Source organism: Crassostrea angulata, chromosome 10 (assembly GCF_025612915.1).
Source record: "Crassostrea angulata isolate pt1a10 chromosome 10, ASM2561291v2, whole genome shotgun sequence".
NCBI lineage: Eukaryota > Metazoa > Mollusca > Bivalvia > Ostreida > Ostreidae > Magallana > Magallana angulata.
The window spans coordinates 42,167,977-42,191,244 of NC_069120.1; the positions used below are offsets into that span (position 1 = coordinate 42,167,977).

Consider the following 23,268-nt stretch of genomic DNA (forward strand, 5'->3'; position numbering starts at 1 on the left):
GTGTATGCAAATTTTTTCAAAAATTATTAAAATCAACCAATTTATGAAACCTAGTGAATTATTAAATTCTACAAAAGTTGGAATAATTTCTCCGATGAGGTATGGTTTTGTAAACCCTCGGTGCGTTCGAATGCATGCAAATTGATAATTCTTTATGCACCTTAAAATTCATACGTAATCTTTCACATTTGGACGAGCAATTATCATACAGACTAAATAAATATCTGAATAAATATGTAAACTTTTTTCATGTGGTTAAAGAAAACTTTTGTCGACCTTAAAAACATGCTTTTAAAGAAGACAGTTGATTTTATTTAACCTTATATCAAATTAAAGGTAACATTAATCATTTGAATGGCATGGGTTTGCTATCTCATTATGCAATGGGTGGATTGAAAAATTAGAACATCAAGTTTTTATAAATTCATTTTTTTTAAATTGAAATTGGTAAAAGTTGTGGTAAATTATTGGCCAACTAAACTTATCTATACCAGAAAAAAGGCGCTTCGCATGCAATGAGGAACCAAAATTGCGCGCAGTGTGCACACATATGCTTTCATTGTCTCCTCCTACAATGTTGCAATTTCAATTTCAGTGAAAATGTCACATTTGTTGGTTAAAACTTTGTTGACAATTAAATTTAAAATAAAGCATAGGAAATATCATCAACGGTTTAACTTTTAGAGTGCACATTAGAAATGCAAAATACACATCTAAATACTTTAAAAAATTAGACAATTCAAATTCAAAATAGAAATTTAAACCGTTTTTAACTCTTTAGGGCGTGAAATTATCTTCGAAGAAAAGAATTTTATGCGAATATATATTAATTTTTTTTCTTCTAAAATATGCGTACCATCTCGTTACCGGAATTTAAATTATTATGAATTTTTTTCTTTTGGAAAATTGTATTAAATTCAAATTCAAACAAAATTCCTATACTTTAGTGTATATATATTCGTTACTTGACGGTTCTGTTTTGTGCTTAATCACGCCATGTAGTCAGTTCCTTAACACGCGCTTTACTGGAAGCCCGACTAAAAGGGGGCGACCTCGCTTCATACTTTATGATTGTTTCGTATTAATAAATTTTGACAGGGAGACCTAACAATTTCTAACTGACAACCTAATGTCAAGGTGTGAAATATTTGAATTCAAATTTAACCAGGATTGATCGTCTTCAATGGAAATAAATCATTGGTCTTTTTTTTTTCTTTTGGTCGGCGAAATCTTCTGCTTGTCTGTTTGATTTAAAATAGATGTCGATGAAATTGTGTTAATTTACTGTTTGACTTCATCATTTTTTACACAGTGTGATCCGATATAGTGTTAACTTTATTGTGTTGTTATTAAAGAAAATGTTGATGCACTTTCATTCGGTCGATGAACTTTAAGAAGAGCGGGGTCTACATGTATATATCTACATATTGTACACGAATTTCTAGTTTAACATTGTCTAACTTTCATAGTAGGTCAGTAAACTTTTGATTCAAATGTTGAAATTTTTATTGATTTTTATTTAATCCTGAACATTTGCAAAAACGCAAGAACATCACCAATCCACCATTGTCGTAATCCCTTTTTCTTTGTTATTTCTAATTAATGAATTAGACTGCATTTGTTCAATCGTGTATGATGTTATACTACCTTTAGCAGTTATCATTAAAGTGAAAAACAAACATTCCTAGCTTAAAACGACCCAACACATTGATTACAGAATACGGACCTATATCCTTCCATTGCTTGAAGCAAATCATGAAAGACGATATTTGCGGGCGAGTTGAAAGAAAAAAATATCATATTTTTCACCCCATAACCAGCGAATTACGACAACGAAAGCTACCCCTCGCGGGCTTTGATTTCAAAATTCGCAGTAAACATTACATAAGGTACCTCACATCTGGGTGGACTTATAAGACCCAATGATGATGAATTATAAGAAGGAAGCGTAGCCTAGCCATCCCAATAACGCTTAGTAATGTACCAAGTGTCAAATTTGATTGATAATGCAAATTCGAATTTGTCATCCGAGGTATACGAAAGCCGTATTTTTCTCTAATTTTTGATTCAGAATCCCGCATATAAATTGCTGTCAATGCTGGATGCGATTGTTTGATATTCTTACTAATTTCACAATCAAATTGCTTAAAGATACAATTTTACTATTATGTAATTATAAATTGATGTGCGCATGAAACATTAAAATGGGTAAAATTACCATTTAGAAAATTTTCATTTCCAGCGGCTCTATCGATAACTATTTCAAACAGTATGTCGACTGTCAATTTTCCATTTGGATCAATGCCTCTAACTTTTATCAAGCATAATTTTTAAATTAAGAAAATAAAATTTTACGATATCACGGGCTAACCAGAGAGCGCTGCCGATTTCTTATCGACGAGGACACTCGGTACATATTGGAACAGGGAGGCGGATCTCGAAGGTTGCAATTGAAACTTGGACCCAATGAGCATTTATTACATGTGATGACATCATAATACAAATTAAAAATGTTCTTAAGTTTTGAGGAATTATTTCTTTTCAAAGGATAAAAAAATATAGAAAATAGTGGCTGTGGCGGGGTGGGAAAAAGGGGGGGGGGTGATCGAGTACATCCCAAAGACATGGAATGGGTAGAGTTGATAACAGAGCCAATGATAGTTTACGGCAGATATAATATTGTATTCAATTACATTGTAACGAATATGATTTACCTACACATATTATAATCTGACCATATTTTCTCCTTTTTTTACCATTTTACTTAGCTGTTTCAATAACATTGCATCGAAGTCAACGTAACATGGGCGTTTCTCCTCTTCAATCACGTGACAAGGGGGTAATTATAGGTTTATGTATAAATATAGATATGGTTGACCCATTTGTTTAATTTCTAGGTAAGGATTTTAGAGATATGTAAACTTAAGTATTTCTAATTCAAGTTTTAGACCATTTGCTAACCGCCATCTGATTTATAATTACATTTTAAACCTAGAGAGACGGCGGTCCAATTCGTTTACGGACTATTTAATATGATGCCGTTTGGTCCATGTATTTGTATGCAACAGCGCCATCGTTTTTATTCCCTCAGCTTATTTTATGCAATTCAAATACGGTGTATAGCTCTTTTCTAAAAACCTATCAAACCCTTTTGTTAAACTTAGTTTATGGAGGATGGAAAATAAATCTATAGCAATTGTGCTACACAATATCCCCGGAAAACAAACTTTCACAGATGTTTGTGAATGTAGATGCTATGCATTATGCTGCTTTTTTAAATATTGAATGAATTTTATTTTCAAAGAAAGGGGTTTTGATTATATGCCACAACAGCTGCTATTTTTAATAATGTATCCTATTGATTTGAAATAAAGTAGCGAAATGTGTCTATAGAATATTGTTGAACGTCACATATGGTCACAATTTCAAATGTTTTCCTTCAAAATCAAGTTTCCGCCACTGTTTTTACAATTGATAAAGAAAAATTTATCAATAATGAATACCTGAACGATATTAGTTGAATTTGAACCAAAAAAAAAACAAAACAAAAAAAACAGTCTAGAACAAAAGATGAATTTAAATGCTTTTAAGAATTCAAAGGAGTAAAACATCTATTATTTAAATGAAATCGATTTTTAAGTCTATTAAGCTTATATGGCTTTAGAGATATAGGTTGTATATTATTTGACAAAAATATTCGATTTACAAATGACAAAATACTTGCAATGTGTGGTACAGGGAAGTAATTATTTTAATCAAATTACATCCAATGGAAGCTAAAAGGCATTCTTCGTACCAATATCATCTTATGGTTCAAGATATAAAGTACCGATCAAGTTTGTGAGCATTTGCGTTCTTTGGTTCTTCTATTTTTGACAGACAGACAGTTAGAGGGACATGCAGACAGACTTAGAGATAAAAAGAAGAGAGAGAGAGAGAGAGAGAGAGAGAGAGAGAGAGAGAGAGAGAGAGAGAGAGATTAAAGCATGAAGTCAAAATCCAATTCTTGAATTCATATGCAAGTTTAAAAGGGGTCTGCGGTGAGTTCAAATGTAGGCGTACTAACTAATGCGATATAAGATTAAAACTTGTCCATTAAGGATTCGAACTTCGATCGTTCAAACGGATAACAAGTATTACTTTTAATCATTACGGTCTGTTTGCAGATATCATTAAATTTTGATTTTGACAACTAGGTATTGCCTAAGGTGTACCATTTACACAGAAGGGATTAAATACCGATCTTTAAAAAAAAGAATAATGTGTAGATATTATGAGGAACATCAAATAACCGATTTGTAACACATTGCTTTGGGTCAAACATGGCAGTTTGACGGATTTTAGGGACTATGCTTTTTGAGTTTTCTGATCTTTGCTTTTTTGTGTATGTTTGTTTTTTGGGTTTTTTTTATCCATTAAGTTGATAACCATTTTGTAACCAAAGATAAAACTTGAATGTCATCTAAAGAATTTCTGGTCCTTTTTTAAACCAGTAATTGTGTTTTAGCATATTATATTTTCTCCCGTACTTTTGTGTTGCCCTTTCCGTAGACAAACGAATTTATGTACCAAGTAGCACTGTAAATTGAATTCAATTTTTCACAAAAAGCACGAAACTGCGTTTTAAGAAAACATCGTTTGCTTGGATGAAATACTGAGGAAAAAGCTAATAAAAAACAAACCCACAGATTCGATTTATAATTAAGTTTCTTTACGGAAAGCAATTTAATTGATTTTATTTTCAAACAACAATATGCCTCGACCTCCTTGCTTTAAACGCGATGTAAATTGAATTAATTAATTTCTGTTGGCCTTTTATGTGAAATTTTTGGCATCTCAAGGGAGTTTGGGCTTTGTTTTAGCTCATGGCTGCAGGCTAAATTGGTACTCCGTTGGAACACTGCGACATATTTTTCTCTTTTTTTTGAAGGGCTTGAAAACTAGTAAATAGAACATCTTTATGACCGCTCGTATTTTTGGAATTTCAAATCCTCGTCATTTGAAATCCGTTTAAAATCCGTTCATTAAAATAGAGGGCTTGAAAAAATTTGCTCCGTAAGTCAGCCAATTTGCCGCTTCATGCTGGGAATTCAACAAAGATTTTTTAAGAAGCTAATAGAATTGTTGACCCTTGAAATGTTATTTTGTACCTAAAATTTCAAATGAAGTTTTATAAATCGACCCAACTGTTGTATGTATCAGTTTCCTTGCATAACCAAGCGTCATAACTTAACAGCAGGTGACCTTAAATCCATTCTTTTGATTTTTATTTAACACATTTTTTTATGTTTGGCAAAACGGATGTTCAGTGGAATTTAAGTATGTAATAAAGCCAACACACACAAATACTCCACTCCGTTTGGGTAAAAAAAAAACTTGGTTCGATACTTTTTCAATTATCGACCTAAGCCCTTGGTTCGTGTAACTTCATAAGTTCTTTTTAAAACCTGTGTTGTTTTACATTATTCATATTAACGTTTCGTCTATTGATCTTTGATTATAAAAACAGGCCTAATTTAATTGAAGACTGCCGCGCACAGGCAGATGGCGGTAACTCCACTTACCCGGTGCCGATTTAATTTTGTTTCAGCAGTTTTTACATAACCCTCCGTTAATGAGACCTTTAATTGGCGCTCATAACAAAGGAAAATATACATATTCACCAAACAACAAAGATGGTGACCAGATGTATGGTTATGCAATTTAACACTATCCACAGACGATACCTTTTTTTTCTCCCCGACGATGATGTGTGTGTTTCACAGTTTGATGATTTTAAAATTAATTTAGGGCTTAATAAGCTCTAAAAAGCACGTGTCTTTTGTAGGAAATTTAAACTTAGCACGTGTCCTTTGTCCCATATCGATAATATTTATCTCTGCTCATTTTCTGTGTCAAAACTTTGTCTCAAATCTCAGACCGTCGATTACAATGTAGAGTGGGTCATAGTTACCTTCAAGCACAAAAATTCTTGAGGTGTTTTTAGTAAAAGTCAATTCAAATTTTATGTCCTGAGAATATGATAAAAAGTTTTGTCCCTTAGCGTTTCTAGTAATGTACTGGTCAAAGTTGCCCTTCAGCACAAACTCTAAACGCATGGTTTATTAAAATTCACTTAAATTTTTTTTTTTGTTCGGTTGGATTCAATACATAAAAAAAAAATGTTAAAAACGGGTTTGCCCATTACTGTCCTTCGTGACGTCAACAGATAGGGAGGACACTTTTAAAACATGAAAGAACAAAAGATGTTGGTGGACGAGAAATCGGCTTCATAAATTATTGTGAAATTTGACAGTCGGCGTGGGTCATCACGCATAAATCTCTTGACCGGGGGATAAATTTGAAATTTCATCAAGTGATGAATTACAGTTGTTTCATGGACTGCTTTAAGTTTGCGCCCCAGGAGATAAAACTGACCCATCAATTTTGTTTTTACTTTTCTAATCTCATTAAACTTGCCTGCGCTTAACCTTCTCGCATTCTTTCAATTCATTTGTAAATATGACTCACATGAGAGAGAGAGAGAGAGAGAGAGAGAGAGAGAGAGAGAGAGAGAGAGAGAGAGAGAGAGATTCATTAGCTTTGTTGTCAACGTCCAACTGTCCAGTGAAAATTTTTGAGGCCTTAGGTAAATCATAAATCCAGTTTCCTTAATGACTGACCCTAGAATGTCATGGTAATATTTGCTTAAAATTATAAAGCATTTCTAGACCGATCCATAAAAAACTGAAGGTGAAAAGTTTATCCACGTCTTAGTTTAAACATAAACTTCATTAAAATTTATCACGTTTTTTTTATGAATAAGCTTTTTGTTCATTTCCAGGTATTTCAATTCCCATTTAAATGTATATATTTCCATGAATATTTTCAACCGAGAGTGCATGAAATGTCCTCTTTTAGAACTTTTAAAATCAGTTTTGAAGAACTCTGGTCTTTTCTTAATTTCATGAATTTTTTTATGAAGTAATAGATCGGCAAGTAGTACAGCTGTCCTTCCAAGGGAAACATGATTTGTCCAGAGAACGGAGCAGATTTATTTACTTTGTATGGATTTCACAAAAGGGCTGAGGATTTGCCAAGAAGAGGGTCAGTGAAACCCCCCATTACACCAATCCTTCGCAAAATCTGTCCCATAGGACACTTGATTCTGCGCTGGACAAAACTTTAATTTCACATGAACAGAACCAGCTGACCACTTTGAAATATTGATTGATGAAACGACTTTCTTTGTCTTTACGAGCTCTTCTGGAACCATACCCAGATTGATGACATCAAAACAACACACAGATTTTAAACATTTCAAGTTTATTGCATACATAACACCATCATAGGACGGTGCGCTGGTGAAAAAAAAAAATCACTCCACTATACAAAGATAGTCAACCAAATCAAAATGACAGGAGAAAAAACCATGGTAACTGGTAACAAAATGAATGTCAACATATTCCCCTTTTACAGGAAATCGAAATAAATAGAATGGACAAAAAACACAACAAAACATTACTTAATCTACTTAATAAAGTCCAACTGATCCTTCGACATTGATAATTTTCAACCACCTAGGGGTTAAGATTGCAAATCAGTTTCAATAGATTCATTAACAGAAATAAAACTTAACTAATGGCAAGATGGCTTGAAGATTAGCTGAGAAACGTATCAAAATTAAGCAAATTGAAAACAAAAATTTAGGTATTAAAGTGAGAGTCAATCTCAATAATACCAAACCAAAAGTTGATAGATATTGACTTTTAATGGTGAAAAATCCCAATCACCTTTTCTTTGCATTCATTAAGAAAAAAAAATATCCCTAATCCCATTTGGACAAGGGTTAACCCGTATCATATCATTATTATCTTAAAAAAAGGGTATATTAACACAAACACTTAATAATTACCATATACATTGTATAATTTATGTACATTAAAATACATTCAGACTATGCCACTACGAAATATATAAGTTATGACTAGTTTAATTTCACGTTTTCTTACAATTTTCCTTATCCATGGTGGGAAAATCGAAATGGTGCGAGGTAGTTCCATCAGAGGGGCCCACCCTTGTGCCAAGGAATGCGACAATAAAATAAAAATTGACTAGCATTGGGGGAATATGTCTGTGACAATGGTTTTAAACTTCTTTTTATGAAATAAATAAAAAAATAACATATCTATAGAGTAAAAAAAAAAAATATTCATGGTACAGAAACCAATGCTGTCTGTGAAGCTTGCATGGTTATTTTTGTTTCATATTTTTTGGCAACCTTTCTGTGAAAAATGCTACAAATTATTAGTGTAGGTGAATATGAATCATTTTAAATGGGAGAAAAAGAAAAAAAAACTGTAGATGAAACAGCTGTTGCTAACACATAAAAGTTTGAAAAAAAGTGGTAGGAATTGTGAATTACAACCGAGGCAAGATGCTAATTTATCAAGTCATTGATCAGCGATTACTAAAACCTTTAAAATGAACTCATTGATGAGTTGTTGGCTGGGTTGAAAGTAAATAACATTCTTTTAAGCAAATTTTTTTTGTCTTTGTTAATTTCAGTTGATCAATAAAAAAAGGAGAGAAAGATTAAGTGTTCATAAACAATGAATCATCCAATCACTTTAATTAAGTACAGATTTAAAATAAAAGGGCTTGCGATATTTCTAATTTATAGCTGGAAAACAAAGCCTTTTTTTCATTGACATATTCTTCAAAGCTAAAAAAGAATTGGGATGAAAATAAATCGTATGTTAATTGATGTAAATCCCATTAATTCAAACTTATTCAAATATTCAAACTATTTGAATGAAGTTCTGATTTATGTTAAAAGTTATCACACCATATTTGAAGATCAATCATTTTTAACTATGTCTAGAAGAGACTGAACTGTTTGTTAAGACAAACTTATTTAATTTGAATACATAAATTAAAACAAGCTTTGCTTGGTAATGAATCAATACATAGACGTTTATAATAAAATGACAATTTCCCGATTTAGAATTGATCGCAAGTGTCTACCTGATGAAAAATAAAGCAACACTGGTTCTGTACCTAGTCCTACAAATTACCTTATTGACCTAAAAAAAATAATAAAGAAATTAAAAAAAATGATGAACCTACAAAAAACAAAATTTATTCCAAAATGGGTGGAAAAAAAAGTAACCATGGTTTCAACAATAAATATAAGATCAAATGCATGTCCATCTACTGAATAAGAACTCTCCTACATAAAAAAAAAGTCAAACAGGATTATATATGGTTAGCTGATAAAAACAAGAGCCACGCAATGGCATATCAAAAATATATAGAATTTCACTTCAACCACAAAGCTAGATGGAAATGGGTGCAATATATATACACCGTTGCCCCAAATCCTGGAAATACGCTAGGAATGAAAGGAAAAAACGGGATCAACCAATCCAGAGAAAAAAACACCACACAAGTCAAACAGAGATTACACGGAAAAAATAAATACAAACACCAAACACGTCAAATATATTACTGATAACAACGATCTGAATAAGGACAATTTGAGATTTGATTGTGAAATAAATGTTCCTGTCACGCCTACAAATCGGATCAAATTGTGGAATAGTCAATCAATTTATAACAAATATCTGTTCATTTTCTGAACATTGAACATCTTTTTTGTCTGTTTTTTTGGCAATGAAGTTTTGTAAATCAAAAAAGTATTTACAAGTGGTCATGGAAGAATATCATATCACCCTTAATTCTTGGCAAGACTTGCACGAGGTCTCCCACAAACGATTCCATTAACTATTTGACTTTACATGGCTGGTGTTGTCTTGTTGTGTTTTTTTTGTGTATGTTTGACCACCTATCAAGACAATATGTACTATAACATGTCACATGAGTTTTTTTTCTTCTTCATATCTACATTTCTTTTGATTGAAGACCTGTGTAACAACGTTTATCAAGTAATGCACGTACACAATAAAATGTGTACCATCAAAAAAAAAAAAAAATGCACACATTAATTGCACATTGTGTGTAATGCCCCCTATTTTAAAAAGTACTTTCACTGTTTCAAGAACGTAACACATGGTGGTAAAAAGTGTGTAAATAATATGCTAAGTACTGTGTGTAAATCACACACAAACACATATTCATAATCATCAAGGGAAAAACATTACCTAATAAATAATATTATGTCACAAACAAAATCTCCACACGAACACACACATGTATATATATATATATTCATAATCAGTACTCAATAGCTGTTGAAAGAAAAAAATGTTCCCTGATTTTCTTTTAATTTACGCTATAAAAAAATTCTGTACAGTGGTTAGAACGGACACAGTATTACACTTAGGTTAAGTTATCTACACAATAAATACATCGACTATGGTACAGGGCTAAGTACGGGGCAATATTTTCCCTATGACTTGTTTCAAAGGAATGAACATTTAAATCATGATAATTATTATATATTCATAAAAAAATCACGATTGCATTATTCTTTATCAAATTCAGTACATCAATGTGAATATCATTAGTACTAAAAAAAATTAGAACTAAAAAATTCTCTAATACTTATGTGCATATCAACTAAAAACAAGTTTGATTTAATATTGCAATAATACTGACACCCCCAGGGTAAAATAAAAAAAAAATCTCTTTTGAAAGGGAAAACTCATATTAAAATTCCATCCCTTAGTGCTGCCGCATTAATTGACGTAAAAATTTCAAATAATTTTGAAACTGACTCATATGAACTAAGGGTGAAACTTTAACACAAGAAGAATGATTGCAGAGGGGCTGAGTTTTCTCCTTTCTTTATCAACAAAATAACAATAAATAACAAAATAAATAAACGTAAGTAACCTTAACAGAAATACTTAGATTGCACATCAGCTTTACCAGTATACATACATGTATATATAGGTGAAATATATAATAACAAGGGGAAAAAATTAACAGAAAAAAATGTACTGATCTTATTTTTGCAAAATATCATTGACACTGAGTCTTTCCTGGCATAAAAAACCATGAAAAATGGTAAGGTCACTAATTCATGAATTATATGTACCATGTTAAAAAAAAAAACCACTCTACGACATATTCAATGACCAAATAAATCACATGATAAACACATGAACACATGATACAATAATATCTTGACACAACAATTTCTTACTGTTCCATTGGTGTTAGATGAAAGGTTACAGTGACTGGGTCTGTCATGCGGTGCCGAACAGGAAGTTTCACGGCCATCGACGAACGGAAATCGGCTTCCAATGAGCAGTCTTTAATTGTGAACAACTGGAAATTTTCACTGCGAGAGTCATCATCAACAGCCATTGCGTTATCCAAGTCATAGCTGTTTTCATTTTCGAACGTTTCGAAGCGGCCGTCACTATGGACACGGGTCATGTGATGACGAAGTTGCTTGGAGAACAAGGTTGAGAAGGGACAGAATTTACAGTTCAGACGAGTGTTTGGTAGCCTTTTGCTGACACGGAAATTTTTGGTTCGAATGTGCTCCTCACGAATGTGCAGATGACACATGATTGGTGTTGCAAATTTCAGGTTGCATTTTGTGCATCTGTACGTCTTCACATTTTTCGCTGCTCTTTTGATGGTCTTCTTCACTCCTGATTTGTTTTTGAATTTAAGCACTCTGTGTTCCTTGATTTCGTGCATACACACATTGTTTAGCCACTTACTTTTATAGTCACAAATAGCACAATTGTAAAGTTTCTGTTTGGTGGTAAATGAAAATCTTCGCTTCATAGCAAACCTCTGTCTCGCAAGGCTGGACCTGTGTTTGACGCTTGGCTGTGGCTTCTCTTCTGTATTTAGACTGACCTGGGCATTGTGCTCTTGAATCATGTGCAGATGCATGGAGAGCTCACTCGGGAAAGACTTCTCACAGATTCGGCAAGTTTTCTTGTCTATGCAAAGATCCATACCAGCAATCATCATTTTTTCGCGCATCTCTGGAGTGAATACTCCTGGTTCAATGTGGTCTTTCATGATGTGGGCACTCAACCACTTTTGGCTCTTGAAACGTCGATCACAGAGATGACAGACTTCACTGTAAAATCTCTTCTCTTCCTCAATATTCATCCTAGAATCTGGAGTGTCTCCAAGTTTCAACCTTCTCTCATCAAATCCTTGCACTCCGTGCATGTTGCTGTCCAGTTTAACAGCCTGTGGACTTTGCGGCATTCTCTCATGCAGACTGAGATCCGTAGGCAATGAAGAGTTGCTCTGGGTATCAATATCTGAGGTAGATGGGGACAAGGAGTTCTCACTAGGCAAGATTCCATGTTTATTCAACTTGTGTGTGCGCAGGAAATACTTGTTGCAGACTTCCTTGTTACAAATATCACAGCTGACTCTGTGAGAGTTCATCGGCTCCTTCCATCTCCAGGAGTGTTTTTCAAATCCATTCTTCTTTTTGCCACTGTTCATGCTCAAATTCAGGGGCATGTTGCTGAACTGCTGGAAGAGCATTGGACTGATTTTACCAGGGGTGACTTGGGTTTCTGGAGTTGAAATGCCATGGATGTTAAGTCTGTGTGTTCGAAGGAAATACTTGCTGCAGAATTCCTTCTTGCATATTTCGCAATAGGCCTCTGGGTCGATACCCATTTTAACCAACTCTTGGTTGGATGGTTTTTCAACATTGGTACTTGGTGACATTGCTTTGTCTCTTGGCATTTCCATTGGCCTGGACATCATAGGCATTGGCATAAAGGGTGGCATTTTTGGACTTAACTGGGGAAAATCTTTCATTCTATCTGGCTTAGGTTGAGATTTTGGACTCTGACTAGGAACATCTTTTGGCTCTTGCTTCACTGCATTTTTGATGAGTTCAAAGTCTCCTGTTAGCTGATGTTTGGCAATGCGACTGGGATCAAACTTGTTGTCTGGGGTAGAAGATTCAATTCCATGCACTTTGAACTTGTGAACTTTGAGAAAATACTTATTGCACAGGTCTTTATTGCAAATGTCACAAGTGACTCTGTCAGCAAGCTTGGCAGCAACCATATTTCCAAACATGGTGGTCATCCCGTGATCGGTAATCTTTGTATCGTTCTCTTTGTCATCTCCATTTCTTGATCCTGGTGATATTTTGGAGGCCTCCTCCTTCTCTCTCATTGCATATCTGAAGAACTCTTCTCTTTCTCTGAAGGAATTTCTGATGATTTCATCGGTGATAGACGCATCAAGACCCTCATTCAGCATGCCATGAACTTGGATACGATGAATTTTGTATGTATACTTGCTAGCAAATTCTTGATTGCACAATCCACAGTATGTAACAGAGTTTTCTGGACTAGATGAGGAGACTAGGGAAGTTCCCTGCTTGGGACTAGGTTCTGATTTGATTGGATTCTTGCCTTCCATTCCCGACATGGAGAATAGCGGTTTGTCCGGGTTCATTGACAGCATTCCCTCGCTCATTGGAAATTTAAATGGAGGCATTCCTGGCATCCCTGGAAGGAATGGGAAGTCATCCATGAAGATTCCATGTTTATTTGCTTTGTGAACCTTCAGAAAATATTTGTTGCAGAACTCTTTACAGCAGAGCTCACAATAGGCTTCCTGATTCATGGAGTTGGAGTCTTTTGGAGTAGACCCTGGAGAAGCTTGACTAGAGATGGCTTGGGATGCTGTAGTTGTAATAGAATCATGGTGAGAAGAAGTTGGGAGTGGCTGAGACATCATGGGTGGTGTAGGAATCTGTGACCCTGGCATGAGGGACCCTGTAGGAAGGAGCATAGGAGCCATGAAGGGGTTCAGCACCATGACTCCAGGCATGTTGGGCAATCCTGTCATGTTTGGAAGTGAGTGAGGTATAAGGGGTGAGTTGGAAGATACTGATGCAGAGTTGATGGCATCCAGTTGAGCTTGTAAGTCTTTCTGTCTTCCTCGTTTGCTGCTGGAGCCGGAACCATCTGGTGGAGCAATTCCATGGACATCTTGCTTGTGTTTCTTGAGGTAGTATTTGTTACAGAAGTGCTTCTGGCATAATTCACAGAAGTCTTCCATATCCTTGCTAACCTTGGGAGTGGAAGTGGAATTAGATGTGGATGGAGTTGGTGGCTGAGTATTGCTTGTGGATGATACAGGGGTGCTGACTGGAGGTAAGTTTTCTCCCTTGATAGGAGTCATTGAATCCACTTTGGTTGTCTTAGGAGGTTCTGAAGCTGGCAGGCTCTGAATGAAATCCATCACTTTGAAGGAGGACATGGACGAAATAGGTGGTTGGGGCAAGGACTGTGAAACTGGAGAGGAGGTTGGAACTGATCCTAAACTGCCATCTTGAGGTAGAATCATGCCATTTCCCAAGGATGCCAGAGAAAATGGTGAACAGGCGCTGTCAAAAATCCCATGTTTATTTGCTTTATGGGTTTTGAGAAAGTACTTGTTGCAAAATTCACGATCACAAAGTTCGCAGTAAGCATCTTGATGGAAGATGCGGCTCTGACCGTCCAGCTTGCGACCTTCTTCATCAGGGTTGACCTCTTTTGGGGATCCCTCTTCCTGCTCAATACTTCGCTCTTCTTTGACTTTCACATTTTCAGGGAATGCATTCCCTGCAAACAACTCACTTCCTAGGCGATGATATTTTGTGGGAAAGTTTTCATTGTTGTTTTCCTTGGGATCCAGTACCATTTTCTCGCCATCTGGAGAATCCATGTTTTTATCAGAATTAAGATGGGGGTTTCCGCCATTGACTTTTCCCACTGGCAACTGCTCTTCCATTTCTGAATCAGAAACATTTTGCCCTTCAGTATGTCCATTGACAACTTCTTCAGACTGTCCATTATTGGGAAATGGGGCACCTCCCTCAGCCGTGGGGTCATTTTCGGCACTGTATGATACCCGTATTGGTTTGCTTTGCTTGCGTCGATTAGATTTGGACATTTTATCAAATGCTAACATGTCCATGGCTAACATCTGACTGGCGGTGGCTGGAAGATACATTCAGGTGTTTGTTGATTTCTTGGTTAAAAGTTCTTTATTTCTCCTACTTGACTCTAATCGCCTCTTCTTAGACCTCCCATGTATAGTAGTTAAATGGTGTTAAGAATCTGAAAGAAAGAAAAAAAAATTTGAATGAAAAAATTCAATTTCATTAATTGAGCTGATCTCAATACATCAGTATTTTTAGCTCTCCAGACAAGAACTTTCTGGCAGAACAAATTACAAATCAATAAATGAAATATAACAGGATCTAGACAGACCAATCAAACTCACAAAATTATTTCCGATACATAAAAACAGATATTCTGCGTTTTAAGAAGACCAACATACATGTAGATGAATATTTATGAGCACACAGCTCTACACTGAACCCTAGACTACATGTAATTAAGACCCCAAGTTTTTAATGTAGACTAAGTGATGTCTATGCAGTACAGTTAATTTTGTACAAACATAATATTACTCTCTGGTATATTACAACACCCCCGAGGCCCCAATCCAATAAGCCAAGATGTTCAAAAACACCTTACAATCAATAAATCAAACCACATACAGACATTAAGACAGCAGTGTTATTTCACCAGCAACAAAAATATCAGTTTTATTTATATCAAGAAAAAAAATCATTCCCCGTATAAGTCTGCTACTTATGACCTAAGGTCACTAAAAACATATACATGGACATGGAAATGACAAAATAAGAAATATTATTCTCACATTTAAGACGTTATCATTGTTTTAAATCCTATGGTCTCTATAAAGATTATGTAATAAGACATATATCAGATAATGATCATTTGATGTAATCCATTAAAATCATTAAAATTTATCCCTAAAAACTAATCATGTCAAAAATATCAAATTACATTATAATTTATTGCATCATTGAAGTACATGGATATATCTGCAAGCTCTTTATTATGTTATAAAAATTTTGATCATCAATCACAGGTGCCAAAACCATAAATAGACTTGTAAAACTTTCAAAAATAAAATTTCATGTCAAAAAATTCTACTGATTTACCCTCTTTTGAAACATATGCTACATATACAACTCACAGATCCTGTTTTTAAATATTTTTGGATGGTGATATTTTTTTTCTTGCTGAAGAGTAACAGATGTTAGCATTGTTACTAAGAGAGAATTAAGAAAGTTATTACAAGGTTACTTCCCTTTATGCATCTGCAGCAAGGATCATTAAGCCAGTGGCAATGCATTTAACATTTGACTTCAAACCTCCCAACAGATTGTTTTAAAATGCAAATGCTTAATTGAATTTTAACTCCAATAATTAGAAATCACAAAAAACAAAGAGGGAACAACATTGTTCTACAAACTGGAACCATTCATGATTATATATCTCACGATTTTTTAATGAAATATTCCAAAATTCCACTTTCAAGTAGGGGAAACACATGATTGCTATTTGTTTTGCAATAAGCCAGAGTCAGTTTTATACATTTAACATAGATTAAACCTTTTCAATGCCGCTGAACAGAGTCTGTAAATTGTTTTAACTTCTTGCAATAAAACACGTCTTCTTGCCAGCTTCAAAACCAATGTTAATTACACATTCCAAAATAAATTACAAACATTTATAGTTGGAGTATTTTTTTTTTTAAACACGAAAATCAAATGGGAGAATATCAAAGTCATCACCATAGAGTAAATGTAACAATTTCTGTTCCTGAGTGATAACAAAGCCAAAACCCCAAATTGTAGATTTCAAAAAATTCAATAGAAGCTTATCAATAAGACAATAACTAACATACCGTTAAGAGAGGGAGAATTTCTTCCTGTTCCTTGAACAATTTAAATAAAACCCAGATCCACGTCCAAGAAAATTATCACTTTTAAATAAGTAAGTTCATAAAGGAGTTCAAATTTTTCTTCAAACGTAAAAAAAATAAATAAACGTTGTAAATTAAAAATAAATTAAAGAAAATCTCACTTTTTTAAAATTTGAATTAGCCTCCTGTCTTTCAAAGAAGAGAACTGATAAGTTTTCTTTTCCTCTTTGCTGTTCATTAATGCAACAATTTAATGCTTTCTGCTGTGGCCAGTTGCTCAAAAGCTAACATCCAGCATAAATATGAATATACATCAATAATTGACAAGATATTAGTTTTCAGTTAATTAACAAGCAAAGCCCAGCTAGTTGCTGGCCAGCTACACAGAAGTTACAAAGAGTGACTAAATGAATGGGCAGGGTCTAATTTCATCCAATGAAATTCATTTGTAAGTATCTGTTATATAATTCCCTCAGATGCTGTACAAAATATTGCAAAAATTAATGCAATGGTCGACGTGGATTTAGACATTTTCCTTCTGTCCATTTCCTCATAAGTAAAAATTACAATACCTTTAACCCAGCCCACATCCTTTGATTTCAACCTCCAATACTGGTCAATGGTATTGATTAGTATTTTACAATTCATGCAGAATAATATGAAATGATTAAAAGATGATTTTCACATTATTTGAATTGTGGCAAACGTTTTTAAAAAAAAAAGAAGAAGAAGAAAAGACCCACCTGCCCCTAAAAAGTGTTGATTTTCACACTGTTGATAACAATCTCAATTGATTACAAATCCATGAAAAATACCTGCTGAAAGCACAATAGACACAGTGAATATCCATCAACCAGTGATTAAAACAGGTAAGGGACTTCCTACCATCTCTAATAAAATGATTGACAGCTCTGATCCCTCAGGTGAAAGATAAATTTCCACACTTTCACTCTTGTACTAACATACTTACAGTCAATGATTAAGACACTAATTACGAACCATCCTACACATACCTGCGCGGGCTGGTAAATAAATAACAAATTAAGTGCACTATATTATTTAAAATTTATATTTTTTCATTTAAAAATTAATTACCTTTTTAGGTTCGCCACTCTGACACTGCATATTTCTTAAAACACTCGAGATTTCACTGACCACATCAAGAACTGGGGGTATATTAACAATGATTTTTTTCTTCTTCATTTCTTGATCAGATTTATAAATATTTGATTCACATCAACTTGGGTTCTATTGATTTTATTGTCTAACCAACTGCTACAACATAATCAAATTTCCATTAAAGTCTTTGGGAAAAAAAGTTCAAAGAAGTAATTTTAACATTTTTTGTGTTCTTTTAAGTCTTTTGAACTATAATGACAATAAATATGCTTTTAAATATCCCAGTGAAAATTCCATTGTTGGATTAGAAATTTTGGGGATTAAAACTGGAATCTTTTGTGTTGGGTAATTGTGTTAAAAGTCCCACCAACTGTTGTTATATTGACTTACAAGGGTGGCCTCACTGTTTATTACATAGCATGTTTTGTTTTCAATTGAAATCTTAAAGGTAATTGCATAATGAGGGCTTACAATTTTAATCCTCTTGACTTAAATTTAACAATAATCATCCCTGGCGTTTTGAAGCCCATAAACAAAACCCTAAAAATAAATTTGCTTGTCTTAATCACATAAACCCTTGTTGTTACAAAATGTAATTTGAAATTCTGATAAACTAAGCATGGTTTCAATTTTGTTTATCTTCCAATTTCCCATTTCATTGGAGCTTTAATTTGCATCTCAATGAGTTCAAATTTGATATGGTTTGAAAACTATTCCTTTATTTACATACAAGGCCTCAAACACAATCAGTGATCCGGCCCTAAATTGTGTGCTCATTATTTATTCATTATCCATGTAAGAAGAAAATTTTCACAAATTGTTGCAAGATTATGAATCAATAATTTATCTATAATGACAATGACAATGAACTTTATTCTCATAACTGAATTTACAGTGAAGAGAAAAAACATATGTACAGTATGTACAAACTACAATATATATAATAAATGAAAATCAATGGTACATGCATGATGAAGGGGTAACAGATATAGTTTAACCAAGAGAGCTAACTCTCTCAAATATAGTATCTAATAGTTTACAAATATTGGTAAGTTGGTTTATGTTTGTGATATTAAACAGTTTTTCAAATTTTACAACATTTGGATTTGTTATGAAATATTTTGGTAAACATCTAACCCTTGAATTGGATATATATACATCAGTACATTTGAAAAGGTAGTGAAATTCATCCCCAATTTCATTGCAGGTACATAGTTTACACATTCTGTTTTCTCTAGGAATATTAAACCATCTACCTATCTCAATAGGTAATTTAGCATTACCAGTTCTAAAGTTACAATATTTCTTACATAATTGTGTTGGCAAAATCAATAAATACTTTTCAAAATCCAGTGAGTTTTTAAAAATCCTATAATTTAAACCTTTTGGAGAATTATGTACCTCACTATACCATGATTGCTTAAATTGGTCTAATAAAATATTGTATACTTTAGATTTTAACCAGGGTATGTTTATTGTGTTTTGATACCATATATATGTCAATCCACATTGATTTAAAGTTTTCTTAATGGCTTCGCACCATGGGTTATTAAAATTCTTCAATACATTAAAAAGTTTTGCTGACAATTTTGAGTTCTGGAAATTGACTAATTTACCCCAGAAGGAAATCATTCTAACTTTAACATTAATTGTTAAGGGGTATCTTCCAAGTTCCCCATATACCATAAAGTTTGGAGTTGAGGTTCTCAAGTTCAATATATGTTTACAAAATTTTAAATGTAATTTTTCAAGGAGATTAGTGTTATGAAAACCCCAAACTTCGCATCCATATAATAATATTGGTTTGATAATTTTATCGAACATGTCTACTTTACAATCAATTGTTAGATTATGTGTTCTGCACTTCCCAATAACACCATACATTGCTTTAGTAGCTTTATCAAACAGTTCTTTAACATTAAGATTAAAAGAGTTGCTTTTACAAAAAGTAACACCCAGGTATTTAAAGTTGTTAACAATTTCTAATTGGGAACCTTCAAAAGTAAAACAGTTGGTTTGTTTACCTCTACCAAACATTACAACTTTAGTTTTTTTACTGTTAACCTTAAGACGCCACTCTTTACAATATCTAGAAAAAACATTGAGTAAGTGTTGAAAATCTTCTGGATTTTCTGACAATAAGATGGTATCATCTGCATACAATAAGACAAAAAGGTTTAAATAAATATTAAGATCTTTCTTAATGTTATCAGACAAGCGTGACAAACCTCTGACATTGTTTGTATAAAGATACTCCTCAAGATCATTTAAATATAGTGAAAATAAAAAAGGCGACAAATTTTCCCCTTGTCGTACTCCAACTGTACATTCAAAAAATTCTGAACTTAATCCATTAACCAGAACTTTTGACTTAATACCTTTGTACATATTAGTAATAATTTTAAAACATTTTCCATCAATATTGTTTGATAATACCTTGTTCCATAAACCAATGTGCCAAACAGAGTCAAATGCTTTCTCAAAATCTATAAACGCACAATATAATTTCATCTTATGCAATTTGAAGAGTTCGATAAGAGAATACAATGAAAAAATATGATCTATTGTACTATGACCTCTACGAAAACCTGCTTGGTTCTCTAAAATGAGTTGAACATTGTCAGCATATTTGTTTAACCTTTCATTAATGATAGCAGTGAATAATTTTCCAAGACAGCTCAAGAGTGTAATTGGTCTATAATTTTGGGGTTCTGTACTATCCCCTTTATTCTTATAAACAGGTATAATGTTACCACTAACCCACTGTGTGGGTATAACACCAGAATCAAATATTTTGTTAAACAATACAGTATATAAATTCAACATACAATCTTGGGTACTTTTGATATATTCATTAAAAATTCTATCATCACCACAAAGCATAAGAAGTTAGGAGGTTCCAATGCCAGCTTGCCATTAATTATGAATTCACATCTAATATACAACAGATGCTATTGGTCAGACTGTTGTTAACTTCTGTGATTCAAATAGAGAGTAATCCCCTGAGAAAGCATTCGCTCAGGAATTTTGAAGGAGAAAGAGAAATAAAGAAAAACAATATGAGCAAAAGTTTAAACGAAAATAAAAAGCATTAACCAAAAAACAACCAACCTCAAATAAAACAGCTGTACTAGTTCACTCACTTCTGATTTCTGTAGACTAACTCTTAATGTCAAAACTGGTGTTGCAAACATTTTGATAGTTTCTCCCCCAAGTACAACTTTTCGAGTACATTTTTTCCCCTCTGTGCGTTTTGATTACAGAAATGATCAACACATGGTGCCAATTAAATAAATGCAGTTCTTGTAGGTTCTATAACAAATTAATGTCCAAAGTATCACCTCTGTCTATAAATAAATACATAGAGAGATAACCCTATCTGAATTCACTGTTCTCTAACAATCCTTATCAGTTACGATCTCAATATTTTAATGTAAATTCAAGTTCAAATTTGGGACTTTGTGATAAATTACACATGCAACACAAGTCACCACAGATAGTGAGAATATAATGAATAGATAAACTGGTCAGTGAAAGACAAAAAGAATAGACTCTGAACGGCATCAATTAAATTGACTTGAGACTTTTTTTTTAACAGCAATAAAGATCTTCATACCTTCCAGTCAAAACTACTTATATGTGGCACAGAGGGTGATTTATGAGAAAACATGAATTTTGTCCAACTTTCAGTCATAAAAAGTGGGCAGGCAGTGTCCAGTGTAGGGCATTAAAGAAGTCAATTCACAAGAGGGTTTATTCCTAAATTATTACGTCAATATTCTGGCCCATGGTCATTTTTTATAATCCTACATGAAGTTTGATAGATGACTTTCGTTGATCGTAAACCTGTACATCATAAAAGGATGGGTCAAATGCCATTTTCACTGCCAATAAAAACCTTGGGAAAGATTTTCGTGAACTTTTGCATTCCTAATCCCCTAACACTTAATATTTTAAAATACTTCAGAGGACAATTTTCTCCAATACAAAAGATCAATTACAGAAGAAAGGTTTGACAAACTAATTTACAAAATCAATCAATTATTATTCCACTAACTAGAAAAACAGATATGTCAATCAGAAGTTTCATGTAAAAGATTTTTGTTCTCATTAAATCTGTAATCAGACACTTTAACATGTTACTTTCCACTATATCCATTTCAAAAGAAAACCCATTTGCACGACATTCAACTGTCAAGATTCAAAATTAAAACTGCAAAGACAATTTGAACAAAGACTGAAATTCAATCAATTCCATCCCTGTTTACAGGTCGAAACTGTGAAACTGACTACAACACATGTTAGGCTGAAAATTGACAAGGTGCTACTGATTACAAAGAAAATTCACATGCACTCAATTATCTGTTTAAAGGATTCTGTTGCAAGAGAAAATTTGTAGTCATACAGGCATGAAATGGGCATGTAGTATTAACTTTAAACGACCTAAAAATTGAGAATTATTAAAAAATGTACACCACTGCAAACGTTTATAAGAAATACTGACCTTTACAAAATAGAACCATCTCCATCAATATTCCACAAAAATATTTGAAGGAAAATGTCAGAAAAACATCTTTTTGTTTTCTAGTTCTTTTTTTTACGATAATGCGTTATAGCCACCTCTTCATACGATTAATGTGCGCTATTATTTATCCAACAGCAAAGTTATAACTAAATTTAGCTATTTAGACAAACTTCAAGTGATATAGAAACTCAAAGCCACGGACAGTTATAAATAGACTGCTCCCAAAACATGGCTCCTTTTCGAAGTGATGTGGATGCCTCATCGAGATTCATATGAAATATGCCGAAGCAAATTGACGGCTAAATTAAAATTTAAATAAAAGCTGTCCGACTGCGCTGAATGGACAAAAAGAAATTTACGATTGATCGATAATATAACGATTTTACGTTTGCAGTGTGTGTATACGTACCAGAAATTTAAATGTCAATAACTCCACTCACGGAAATAAAATCCAAGAAAGTAAATTAATTACACTTCATATGCTCCTTAATTAAAACTATTGATAAAAGCATCTTGTTACCTTCTTCATCAGCAGTCGCACCGACTCGCCATCTTGCCTTTACCCATGATCCTTTAGGACTGAGAAGTAAACTAATGGCGGAAGTTTGAAGAGAACACGTTGAGATTAAAAACCCACTGCTTAAAAACAGCTGACCACTCTATATGTAAGTATCCGACAGATAAACTGTGTGTTTATTCACGCTGCCCTAGTTTAACAGTGATTGAAATCATCAGTGTGCTTCGGTATTGTATATTCGTAAATTAAAATTGACATGCGAATTTAATCGCTTGGAATTCACAGGGCCGTATGTTTACAATTTACACCGGCTATTGTTTTCGTCCAGAAAAATCGATTCACAGGGGGCCTGACACATGTCATG

At 33.5% G+C, this 23,268-nt stretch overlaps 2 protein-coding genes across 6 annotated transcripts in view; one reads left to right on the forward strand and one right to left on the reverse strand.

Moving 5' to 3' along the window:
• Positions 1-7,288: 7,288 nt before the first annotated feature.
• On the reverse strand, positions 7,289-23,038 carry LOC128168378 (uncharacterized). 3 transcript variants are annotated; one of them, XM_052834641.1, is made up of 2 exons: positions 22,908-23,038; positions 7,289-15,059 (listed from the first exon to the last, which is right to left on the reverse strand). In XM_052834641.1, exon 2 carries the CDS (start codon positions 14,950-14,952, stop codon positions 11,146-11,148), a length of 3,807 nt encoding a protein of 1,268 aa, XP_052690601.1. In that variant the 5' UTR covers positions 14,953-15,059; positions 22,908-23,038; the 3' UTR covers positions 7,289-11,145. The 3 variants fall into 3 exon arrangements, with proteins under 3 accessions (XP_052690601.1, XP_052690602.1, XP_052690604.1); XM_052834642.1 differs by lacking the exon at positions 22,908-23,038 and adding an exon at positions 22,367-22,878; XM_052834644.1 differs by lacking the exon at positions 22,908-23,038 and adding an exon at positions 16,905-17,112.
• The window catches only part of LOC128168379 (caspase activity and apoptosis inhibitor 1-like), a 59,828-nt gene continuing 59,476 nt past the window's right edge, over positions 22,917-23,268 (forward strand). Inside the window, exon 1 of one of the 3 annotated variants that reach the window (XM_052834645.1) lies at positions 22,917-23,052. The gene's annotated coding sequence lies outside the window, so the exon portion shown is untranslated. The remainder of the gene's footprint in view (positions 23,053-23,268) is intronic. The other 2 variants (XM_052834647.1, XM_052834646.1) reach the window with 2 other exon arrangements.

Bases quoted from the DNA above. Each gene is read 5' to 3' on its own strand.
- LOC128168378 (XM_052834641.1), bottom strand. From the start codon at position 14,952: ATGTATCTTCCAGCCACCGCCAGTCAGATGTTAGCCATGGACATGTTA.